Below are 12199 nucleotides of genomic sequence, written 5' to 3'. Positions count from 1 at the left end.
CAGACAGTTGCTGATTCAGTTCTACAGAGGAATTATTGAGTCTGTCATGCACCTCTATAACTTTCTGGTTTGGCTCTGCAACCAAACAAGACAGACACAGACTTCAGAGCAGGGGTGAAATACTCCCGGATTGGACCAAATCGCCCGATCTGGTAGCAATTTTGGCCAGTGATTTGGCGATCTGGTAGCGACGGCGGAGCATAGCTCTGCTCACCTGGCCAGGTGACATTACTTCCTGGTTGTAACCAGGAAGTAATGTGTTCTTTTACCTTCTGTGCATGCTAGCTGGTCATCAGACATGTATGTGCCCTAGAACCCGGAAGTTCGGCTTTTCCAGAGCTCAGCATGTGACGTTTCCACACGACGTCCTAGTGCCTCCTGCTTGAGCAGAGGGTTGGACTAGAAGTCCTCCAATTTATTGATTTTAATCCAAAGAGTCTTTAAAATGTTTTTGGTTGTGTTCACCATCACTATTTTTAATTATATTTGTTTCCATAGATCACTTTGCTAAATTCCTTATTATTATTTTTCACTGAATAGACTGAGTATTTTTTTTTAATTCTAGAGTTGAAATGAACTACATTGTTTACTCTCTATTAACTTCTTTGAGAAACATAATTTATTAATATGTAAATTTCCCCTCCTTGTTTTGGATGATACATTCGTGAGCAGTGAAGGGTGTTTGAATCTTTTGACTTGAGCATGTCCATTTCTGGTGTGGTCCTTCATGTAGTCCTGCTCAGGCTGCATTATTGGCCACAGTAAACTTTGTTGTTTTTCCTTGCTGCTCTTTGTAAACAGCCCACTTTCAGGGTTCCCACGGATGCCCTAATTAAATCATGAGTCTCGAGCCAAGCTTCAAAAGAAATCCAGTTATTTATTAGGAGCTTCATGTTGGCACATTCCCAAGTGAAGCCAGCTCTGACCCTACGTAATTTACACCCCAATTATGACCTTGTTTCCCCCCTCCGCCCAGGGTGTGTCATCAATCACATTTGCCAACGGAGCAATTTTGCGGGTTGTAAAGGTCACTCCTCTCTGGCTGCTGTGGGTAACCCTGCGATACAGCCTTGAGAGAGATAAGCATGGAATGTGCATCTGTCTTTGGCTGCCATGCCGTTTCACCAGTTTCCCATCCCCCCTGGCCTATGGAAACTTGAGATCAGGCCAGGGATGCTTTGCGAGTTGACACCCAGCCAAAGAAGCAACAAGACCTATTTTTACTACCGGTTCTCCGAACTACTCAAAATTTCCGCTACCGTTTCTCCAGAACTGGTCAGAACCTGCTGAAACCCATCTTTGGTCTAGATTGGATATACTAATAATCGGGGGTAAAATGCATTTACCTTTGCTACTGGCTCAGAGATGAGTGCGTGCACATGTGTGTGCATGCCATGCTCCTGTACGGCTCTTCTGTGCATGTGCAGAACCTTCTGCGCATGTGCAGAGGGTCACGGCACAGGGATGACGTCTGGGCGGGGAGCCGAGCAGGATGGCGGCAGCGCTGGGGAAGCGTCGGTGACATGAGCGGCTTTTGCTTCAGCATCGAGAGGGCGAGCATGGCTCACTTTGCTGTTGAAGCCCCTCAAGCCAACATGTGAAGGCTTGCAGCTTGCAGGGAAGGAGATTTGAATCAGTTCGGTTTGGCGAACTGATTCAAATCATCCCTACCGCCTCGGCTGAGGCGGGCCGAGGTGGTCGAATTTCACCCCTGCTGCTAATCCTTCTAGATGGTCTTAGCTTAGTGCTCTGACCTGGTTCCCCAAACACGGCAAACCCTCTGTACTTGAAGCAATGATTCCTTTATTAGGAGCACCACCAGCCCCAGCAAAAAGTTTCTCTTTCACCTCAGGCTAACAAGTCCATCTGGCAGGGAGAATAATAGTTATCTGCCACATCTATTCACCTCTGTCCCCTGCCTTTTATCCCCAGAGCTAGTGTGGGGCTTTCTTAGCAGCGGTGGCTCTTCTGTCCCAAGAACCAGCCCATAGATTCCCGCTGCTCTCCTCTCCTCTGCTTTCTGCACATCCACACATCAGGCACTGGATCCAGATGTTTCTCCTCTTCCTCTTCAGCCACCTCCAGACCTGGGAGCTGTTGACTCTCCATCTGAGGGCTAACAGACGGCCCAGGTTTCATCTCTCTCTCTCTCCCTCCCTCTCTCTCTCTCTCTCTCTCTCTCTCTCTCTCTCTCTCTCTCTGCCAGTTCCATTCCCTCTTCCCCCTTGGAGCTCTCAGGATGCCTTGATGTTGCCTCTGACTCCCACATCTCCTCCTCCTCCAATTCAGCTTCTGGAGGGGCCGGCGGCCGACAGGCCACAACACTTAGTAACAAAAAATACAGGTACCATTTTCCTTGATTAGCTTCTTTTTTCTCTCTCTATCTCCACCTTCCTTTCAGCTAGGTTACCGTTTCTGTGACCCTGTTTTGAGCGACAAGAGCCAGTTCCCCACCTTCTCCCAGATCGATCCTCAATATCACTTACAGAATGCAGCCATTGTCCGGCTCCTTCTCTATTTCCAGTGGAACTGGATTGGGATTGTTGTTCCAACCTCCGAGAACATTGAATATTTTCTCCAACTGTTGACCACTACCCTTGCCCAGAATGATATTTGCATACATTTTGTAGAATACATCTTGTACCGAATCTCAATATTCAACGACTTGCAACAAGATCAAATAACTGTGCTTTGGGCTATTTTGAATAGTAACGCTCAGGTTGTGATTATCTCAGGGGATGCAACGACACTGCAAAGTTTAATAATATCCCTCTCCTATTATGAAGAAGAGAACCACACTTCTTGTGGGAAGGTCTGGATCCTGACCACCCAATGGGAATTTTCAGCTATTGGCTATCACTATGAGTGGGGGAAACTAAAATCCGTCCATGGCGCTTTGTCTTTCACAGTCCATACGAATCCAGTGCCAGGATTCAAAGATTATCTCTGGGCTCTGAATCCACAGGAACCCCACGGAGACGTCTTTCTGCCCAGCTGGTGGGAAATTGTATTTGACTGTCAGGTTTTGAAGGCAGGTCTGTCCTCACCTGATGGCCGAAGGATTTGCACAGGGGAGGAGAACCTGGACACCCTCCCGGCCTCCGTCTTTGATGGAAAGATGACCGGTTTCAGCTACAGCATCTACAATGCTGCCTATTCTGTGGCACATGCATTACATGCTGCATATACTTTGGAATCAAAATGGGCATTGAAGAAGGGCAGAAAGAAGCCACATCTTCACCTCTCAGTGAAGCCCTGGCAGGTAACTTTTCAGATCTTCTTAAACAGCTTTAAGATTCATGAACTTTTGCCTGTGATCTCCATTACCTTTTCTTTTCCCTAATGGCTACTTTTCCCCTTTATTTAAATCTCATACAATTTTTTTTTTATTCCATTTCTATTTGAGCATTCATAGTTGGAAAAACAAGAATCATTCCTACACTGTTTTTCCTTAATACTGGTAATTCCAGTTGCTGTAGACATGATTGAGTTTTCCATTGAAATTCCCGTTTCTGTATTTCGATGGTTCAATCAATATTATTTTCTTTCTTTCTTTCCTTCCTTCCTTCCTTCTTTCCTTCCTTCTTTCTTTCTTTCTCTCTTTCTTTTTCTTTCTCTCTCTTCTTTCTTTCTCTTCTCTTTTTCTTCTTTCTTTTTCTTTCTCTTCTTTCCTTTTCTTTCTTTCTCTCTTTCTTTTTTCTTTCTCTTTCTCTTTCTTTTTCTTTTTCTCTTTCTTTCTTTTTTCTTTCTTTCTCTCTTTTTCTTTTTCTCTCTCTCTTCTGTTTCTTCTTTCTTTCTTTGTCTCTCTCTTCTTCTTTCTCTCTCTTTTTTCTTTCTTTTCTCTTTTTTTCTCTCTCTCTTCTTTGTTTCTTTCTTTCCTTCCTTCCTTCTTTCTTTCTTTCTCTCTCTCTCTCTTTCTTTTTCTTTCTCTTCTTTCTTTTTTCTTTCTCTTTTTCTTTCTCTCTTTTCTTTTTCTTTCTTTCCTTCCTTCTTCCTTCCTTCCTTCCTTTTTTTTCTTTCCTCATCTCAGTCAATAACTCTGGGTGGCATACAATTCAAAATATACATTACAATTAAAAATGCAGGAAACATTTTAAAACATGAAAAACAAGAAAAGCATCCAGATTAAATAGACATGGGAATAAGTTAGCAATATAGTCAGAAAATGGGGTACTTAACACATTCACTCCAGATATGAAACATAGTCAGGGTTTTAGGACATTATGAAAGGGTAACAAGGTTGGGATCTTTCTAATTTCTGAAGGGAGGGTGTTCCATTGAACAGGGGCCACTGGGGGAAAAAAGCATATCTTCCAGTGTTCCAAAGTTGCTTTTTCAAGAGCCAACTGGACTTGTTTTGTTTGTTTGTTTTATTAGATTTATATACCGCCCTACTCCCGAAGGACTCAGGGTGGTGAACAGGCACAAAATAAAATACATAAATGCAAAAGTTAAAAGACATAATTAAAACCAAATTAAATAATTTAGCCAGAGACAATTAAAAATCCCAATAATTTAAAACAGATTAAAATTTCGATTTAAAAGAATTTTAAAACAGGGGAGAAAATTAAGGCCAGGCCGGCTTCCTTGTTTTTCTTTGAAGATATTTCATTTCTTATCCAAGAAGCTTTGGATGATTGAGAATCTCCATAGACATGTCTTCTGGTCATCACCAGCCAACCTTCTTTGGCTTTTATCTCTGTAATACAGAAACACATTTATTCCAGTTATTGCAATTTAAAAATCTCTTTATATAAAGTCTCTTTACTTTCATGGACTTCTTGTTTTGCTTGTTTTGCCATTCCAGATGCATGCCTTCTTGAGAAAGGTCCTTTTCAACAACACCGCTGGGGAGGAAGTCTCCTTTTCAGAAACTGGGATGAAATATGCAGGATTTGTTATCCTCAACTGGGTCGTCTTTGCAAATATGACGATCCTTCGACAGAAAGTCGGATGGGCCAATCCGGAGGCTCCTTCAGCTGAAGGGTTCAGCATCAACCCTGACGCCATTGTGTGGGTCAACCAGGTGAGGAGTAGATGTTGTTTCCAGGGTTCAGGAAAGCTGAGAGGAAGGACCACATTGTTGTGATGAAAATTCTATTCCATGAAGGGAAGAGCGGGGCTCCTTTTATGCAGATCCTGAAGCCAAGTTGAATGTTTTTCCCTCAACCTCTCCTAAACTCTCTCCTTTCAGACAAAGCCTTTCTCACGATGTGTGAAGCACTGCATTCCAGGACAAGCCAGAAAAGTTGCAGAGGAGAAGCACTCTTGTTGCTACGGATGTGTTTCTTGCCCAGAAGGGACCATTTCTAATCAAACAGGCAAGTTGCTTCAGGACACCCTCCAGCAGGAATGAGGAGGTCTGGCATGGCTGCCTGGGGAGGGTGTGAGAGAGACTATGAGGTGGCAACTCCGTTGAGCAAATCAACATGAAAAGTGAGCAGTGAGTCAATCCAGAGGCTCCTTGGATTCTTACTGCATTCTTACTTAGAATACTGCATTCTAACCACTGTGCCACCACAGCTCTTAGCAATGATGATGTTAGCTATTTTTGGTAATGAAAGGTCTGCAAGAAAACAACCAAGATCAGAGAGCACCCAGGACCCCCTCATTTCAATTTTGATCTGGAGTATGGTGGGACATGTGGTTAGGACACTGGGTTGACAAGCAGCAAGCTTATGTTCTAGACCCAAGTGATGCCATGGGTGAGCTCTTGTCTTTCACTCCAACTCCTGCCAAATGGGGTATCCCCAGGGCAACAGTGATGTCACCAGATAATCCTTTCAACCTGGAAATACTTCAGTGCTTCTGACATAAGTGCAATGTGAACCCGGACATAAGTGTGATGTGGTACCCTTTATTGGTACCAGTCTCTCTGAAGAGGTGGGTTTAACCCCAACTCTCCTGACCTTCCAGAGTTCTGCAGCCTTCCATGGGGAGCACAGAGAAGCATGTAACCATGGGGCAGGCTAGGGGTTTGAAAGCAGTCCAGAATTAATTTTTAACGTTTATAATCATTCTTGACTCTTATTTATTTTTAAATTTTATATACTGTTTTTTTTTTTTTAATATTTTCTTGAACACTGCCCAGAGTCCCTCAGTGTGAGAGATGGGCATTTCAAAATGTGATAAATAAAATAAAACAAATAGATTAATTAAGTCTCCTTGAGAGGTTAGTAGATGCTATGACATCTTCTGAGACTCATTCCATTGGATCCTTCTGTGTTGTGTGCAGCAGAAGTAAAGAGATGAGGAACATGGGGCATTTCAGTTCTTTCATTGGGAAAACAGTTCCCCTCAAGGATAATCCCTGGTTCTCTGTCTAATGTCAGCTGGTGCCTGTTCTTCCAGATGCGGCTCAGTGCAGCCCCTGCCCAGAAGACCAACAGCCAAACAAGAACCACGTCCTGTGCATTCCCAAGACCATGAACTTTCTCTCCTATGTGGATACACTCGGCTTCATTTTAGTTTCCCTAGCTCTTTTCTTCTCTTTGGCCACAATCCTCGTATTGGCAGCCTTCATCAAACACTGCAACACACCCATCATCAAGGCCAACAACCGTAACCTCACCTACATCCTCTTGGTCTCCCTCCTGCTCTGCTTCCTCTGCTCCTTCCTCTTCATCGGGAAGCCAAGGAACCTCACCTGTCTCCTCCGACAAACCACTTTCGGCATCGTCTTCTCCACTGCCATTTCATCTGTTTTGGCAAAAACTCTGACTGTAGTTGTGGCCTTCATGGCTACTAAACCAGGAAACAGGGCAAGAAAACTCTTGGGGAAGCAGCTGGTGTTAGTCCTGGCCTGTCCCCTCGTGCAAACAGCTCTTTGTGCCTCCTGGCTGGCAATCTCCCCCCCATTTACTAATTTGGACTTTCATTCTGTGAAGGGAGAAATCGTGTTGGAATGCAATGAAGGTTCAACCGCCATGTTTTATGCTGTTCTGAGCTACATGGGTTTCCTGAGTCTCATCAGCTTCATAGTGGCTTTTCTGGCCAGGAAACTACCAGACAGTTTTAATGAAGCCAAGTTCATTACTTTTAGCATGCTGGTCTTTTGCAGTGTCTGGGTCTCCTTTCTCCCCAGCTATCTGAGCACCAAAGGGAGGTCCATGGTGGCCGTGGAGATCTTCTCCATCTTGGCCTCTGCGGCTGGTCTGCTGAGTTGTATCTTTCTCCCCAAATGCTACGTTATAGTGCTGAGGCCAGATCTGAACAACAGAAGTCACCTCATGGGGAAAATTAAGTAGAAAATAAGAAAATGAAATTATATCTGTACAGATTAATGTAGACGTTTCTATTCCAATTATGTCCAGACCCAACAAGCACATCCTAGATAAAAGTGACATTGAGGTTTTCCTGTTTTTGCTGACTCTATTTAAAAAGGTCTGAAAGAAGCCTTTTGATTTCATTCAAACATATAAACAAAAATATCAGAAAAAAACTCTAGCCTTAAATTTCCCTCCTTTTTATCCTGAATCAATCAATCTTTAATTATTGTGCTTCGTAATGTTGCATTAACATTTTTGTCATTTGCAGTTCTTCTTACCATAAGCAACTGAGCTGATATTCTTAACTCTTATCATAAGATGTGTCAATAATTCCCATTACAGGCTGTGAGGATTGCTCATCCAATGAGGAGAATATTTATGGTAACCTCACATTGCAATAAGGGGGTGCGGTGGCTCAGTGGCTAAGACGCTGAGCTTGTCAATCAAAATGTTGGCTGTTCAGCAGTTCAAATCCCTAGCGCCGCATAACTGGGTGAGCTCCTGTTACTTGTCCCAGCTTCTGCCAATCTAGCAGTTCGAAAGCAGGTTAAAAAATGCAAGTAGAAAAATAGGGACCATCTAAGTACCAAAAAAAGAAAACAATAAATCAAAAAGGGAATTTAAGATATTGTTATATATGTAAAGGTGTAGAGGTATATATAGAGGAATATAGTTTACTGATGTGAATATCTAAAATACAAGTCGTAAGACTTGATATATGTTTATTTGTTGTGTATATTGTATTGTCATATTTGTGTTTACTGTTTTTGTTTTGTCTTTTAATCAAGATAAAATATTAAAAAAAATAGGGACCACCTTTGCTGAGAAGGTAACAGCGTTCCGTGCACCTTTGGCGTTGAGTCATGCCAGCCACATGACCACGGAGACATCTTCAGACAATGCTGACTCTTTGGCTTTGAAACGGAGATGAGCACTGCCCCCTAGAGTCGGGAATGACTAGCACATATGTGCAAGGGGAACCTTTACCTTTACCTTTACACATTGCAATGGACAAGGACATACATTCAATTTTGCAGCTACTAAGATTGTTGGCCAAGCAGGGACAAAAATAGTTAGGAAAATGATTGAATTCTGGGAAATGGACCCCTTATCATTCAACAGGAGTGCTGATTATTGGGTACTTAGGAGCCGAGGGCACAGCAACACAAGGAAACAACAAGCAATGGCTTAACAGCTGGCCATCAGCACCCCGATTAACAACTAGAAGCTGCACACAAGAAGGCACTACATATATACTCTGCATGGAACAGCCCAGTTTTCACACAGTCTGGAGAGAGAGAAGTTCCCTGAGGATGGGCATCAGCATGAATCCAAAAGTTTGAAAGACTAAACCTCTGTTCCAGTGGTGAAATCCAATTTTTTTTTTTTTTACTACTGGTTCTGTGGGCATGCCTTGGTGGGTGTGGTGTAGCTTGTGGGCATGGCTTGGTGGGTATGGCAGGGGAAGGATCCTGCAAAATCTCCATTCCCACCCCACTCCAGGGGAGTGGATACTGCAAAATCTCCATTCCCACCCCATTCCTGGGGGAAGGATACTCTTCCCTGCACTCTTTCTAGAGTCTTGATAGATGTACTGTCTAATATGACAGTTATACTTCTTCTTCTTCTTCTTCTTCTTCTTCTTCTTCTTCTTCTTCTTCTTCTTCTTCTTCTTCTTCTTCTTCTTCTTCTTCTTCTTCTTCTTCTTCTTCTTCTTCTTCTTCTTCTTCTTCTTCTTCTTCTTCTGTACAATAATATTAATCTACAATGAGAAAATACTTGGTTGATACCTAGGATGCTGGCAACAACCTGTATCAACCATCAGTGCCAGTCAATGATATCTGTTGTGCATTTTTAAAACGTTCAGTTGACTGAGTTTCATGTTTAGTGAATAAAAGAGTTAATATACAATAGTATATTAACACAATAGTGTTTTCACTCAGGTCAGTCTTTCAATCTTCTCTGTCTCTGGGATTTTCCCCCACTTTATTAATGGGCAGCAAATAAAGACTTGGCCTCACAACATCCCAACATTGGATTGGCTGTGTCTCTTTTTTTCCTCTAGACCCTTCTTTCTCTTTGATGAAAACTTCATATGTTTTTTCCCCTTCTGGTGTACGAAGTGAAGTATTGCTAAGTGGATAGGATGTTATTCTTCCATGCAAATATCACAAGAACAGTGATTCTTAATAAAATAGAATGGAATGGAATTCTTTATTGGCCAAGTGTAATTGGACACAAAAGGAATTTGTCTTTGGTGCATATGCTCTCAGTGTACATAAAAGGAAAACAGAGAGAGAAAAAAGAGAGGAAATAAAATACATTCCTAAAGAATCATAAGATACAACACTTAGTAATAGTCATAGGTTACTAATAAGCAATCAAATCATACTAGGAAACTAAATAAAACAATGTAAATTGTAAAGATAGAAGCAACAAGGTTAAAGTCATAAGTGGGAGGAGATAGTAATAGGAAGGATGAGAAGAATAACAGTAATACAGTCTTAGTAAATTATTTGACAGGGTTGTGGGAATTAGTTGTTAAGCAGAGTGATGACATTTGGGAAAAAACTGTCCTTGTGTCTAGTTGTTCTGGTTTGCAGAGTCCTATAGTGTCTTTTTGAGGGTAGAAGCTGAAACAATTTAATCTATCCTCTGTGGATCTCCACCGACAAAAGTCTTCCAAGATAAAACCTGCTTAAAAGAAATAAAGTTCTGAATTCTCCCAATGGGGCTGGATATGTCAACTTAGCTTGTCTTGCAAAGAGGTAATTTCTTTGCAATCAATGACATTCAATTGGCCTCAATTTTCACTTTGGTGGCAACTCAAAGCATGTAAGCAAAAATATAGTTGACAATAAATCCCCCAAGGCCATCTCCATAGTTCAGCTTGCTTATTTTCTCCTGGAGCTGTGGTGAGATTTCCTGGGAACAATTTCTAAGGAAAAAATGATTTTTGGTCTAGGAAGGTAGGTGAGAATAATGAATAGGCTGTCTCCCCTGTTGCTTCTCTTTTGGCTCCCGCCTTCAACAACTCATAATTTATTTATTTATTTTTATTTATTAATTTTATTTCTATACCGCCCTTCTCCCGAAGGACTCAGGGTGGTGTACAGCCTAATTAAAAACACAAAGACAGACAAAATTTAAAAATAATTAAAATTATTAAATAATAGGCCCAATTTATAAAACCCCAAATTTAAAATCCCATTTAAAATCAATTAAAATCTTGACATTGATAGCCCCGCCTGGCGGAACAACATGGTTTTGAGGGCACAGTGAAACACACGGAGATCAGAGATCTTACGTATTTCTGGGGGCAGTTCATTCCAAAGGGCAGAGGCTCCCACAGAGAAGGCCCTCCCCCTGGGTGTCGCCAGCCGACATAACTTGGCCGATGGCACCCTGAGGAGACCCTCTCTGTGGGAGCGAACTGGCCGGTGGGAGGCTACTGGTGGCAGAAGACGGTCTCGAAGGTATCTAGGTCCAATGCCATGGAGCGCTTTAAAGGTGGTAACCAACACCTTGATCGCACCCGGAAGACCACTGGGAGCCAGTGCAGCTCGCGCAGGAGGGGTGTCACGCGGGCACAACGAGTTGCGCCCATAACCACCCACGCGGCCGCATTCTGGACCAGTTGGAGCCTCTGGGTGCTTTTCAAGGGGAGCCCTATGTAGAAAGCATTGCAGTAGTCCAGTCGGGAGGTGACAAGGGTGTGAGTGACTGTGCGCAAGGCATCGCGGTCCAGAAAGGGCCGCAACTGGCGGATCAGGCAAACCTGATAAAAAGCCCCCCCTGGCCACGGCTGTCATAAGGTGATCATCATAAGGTGATGCAAACCACATGTTTAGTGTGGAACCCTTTGCAAATACTGGAGGGTTATCAGGGGCCTCGTGATTTCATTATTGGTGGGAATTTTCCCCTGAATTTTTTTTTTCTGGTAATATACTGATAAAATTTAACATTGAGCCGTTGTTGATATCAACTGTAGGAAGGTTTGTGTTACCTAGAAGCAAATAAAGTAGAGGCTGGTCTATTTTGTTTTGGATTCCAGGATTTCTTTGAGCAAATTCTGCTCAGATTGGAGGAGTAGAGACCCTTGGAAAAAGGTGAAAAGGTTCGCCCCACGTGCGCGCACTCATTTCGTGCTAGCTCGCCTTTCGCACATGCGCCCGGCCTTCCACACATGTGCTTTACTCACTCAAGCGCCTTCCGCACATGCCTGAATAGAACAGCATAGAGCTGAGACAGGTAGGTTCACCTGAACCGGTATGAACCGGCTGAATTTTGCCCCAGTCCCAAGCCATGCAGAGATTTAAAAGTAACCAACAGCACCTTTAATTGCACCAATGCAACTCACACAGAAGTGGTGTCATATGTGCTGTGTATTCGGCACCATTTACTACCTGCAACAGGTGTTCTGCACCCCATGAAGTTTCCGAAGGGTCTTCAGGGATAGCCCCACATGGGGAGCATTACAGTAGTCTAACCTAGAGTTTACAAGGGAATGAGTTACTGTGAACAAGGCGTCCTAGTCCAGATAGGGCTGCAACTGGTGTACCACATATAAGGCCCTCCTAGCCATGGCTGCCATCTGCTCTTCGAATACCCTCAGATTGGGATGCATGATTGTGTTCTGACCTAGGCTTCCTCAGAAAGCATAAATCACAATCTTAGTCTCAAAAAAACTCTTTTATTGACACAGTTGTGAATTATGGTCATTCACAGCCCATAATAATTCACAAACACTCTGTGAAGATTCCGACAGATGTCTGCTCAAGTTGACACAGTCGTTCAGGGTAATGTTGATAAGCACCCACCTTTATTTCCCTTGAAACGCTGCCACAGACCTAATTGTCAATTAGTTTTGGCAAGGCCAAACGGAGCACAGAGTCAAACAGGACTTCTCAGAGCTTGAATTGACTATATGA

The 12199-nt window shown here is 42.9% G+C and overlaps 1 protein-coding gene across 1 annotated transcript; it reads left to right on the top strand.

The window, feature by feature from the left end:
* Positions 1–1464: 1464 nt before the first annotated feature.
* LOC148116275 (vomeronasal type-2 receptor 26-like) lies at positions 1465–7669 on the top strand. The gene is made up of 6 exons (XM_087883579.1): positions 1465–1518; positions 2402–3262; positions 4808–5026; positions 5195–5321; positions 6352–6828; positions 7611–7669. Exons 1-6 carry the CDS (start codon positions 1465–1467, stop codon positions 7667–7669), a joined length of 1797 nt encoding a protein of 598 aa, XP_087739705.1.
* Positions 7670–12199: the final 4530 nt, after the last annotated feature.

The sequence above is a fragment of the Pantherophis guttatus genome, chromosome 1 (genome assembly GCF_059756535.1).
Source record: "Pantherophis guttatus breed Tessera chromosome 1, ASM5975653v1, whole genome shotgun sequence".
NCBI classification, from domain to species: Eukaryota; Metazoa; Chordata; class Lepidosauria; order Squamata; family Colubridae; genus Pantherophis; species Pantherophis guttatus.
The sequence above is the reverse complement of the archived record's forward strand: the minus strand, read 5'-3'. Positions and strand labels throughout refer to the sequence as shown.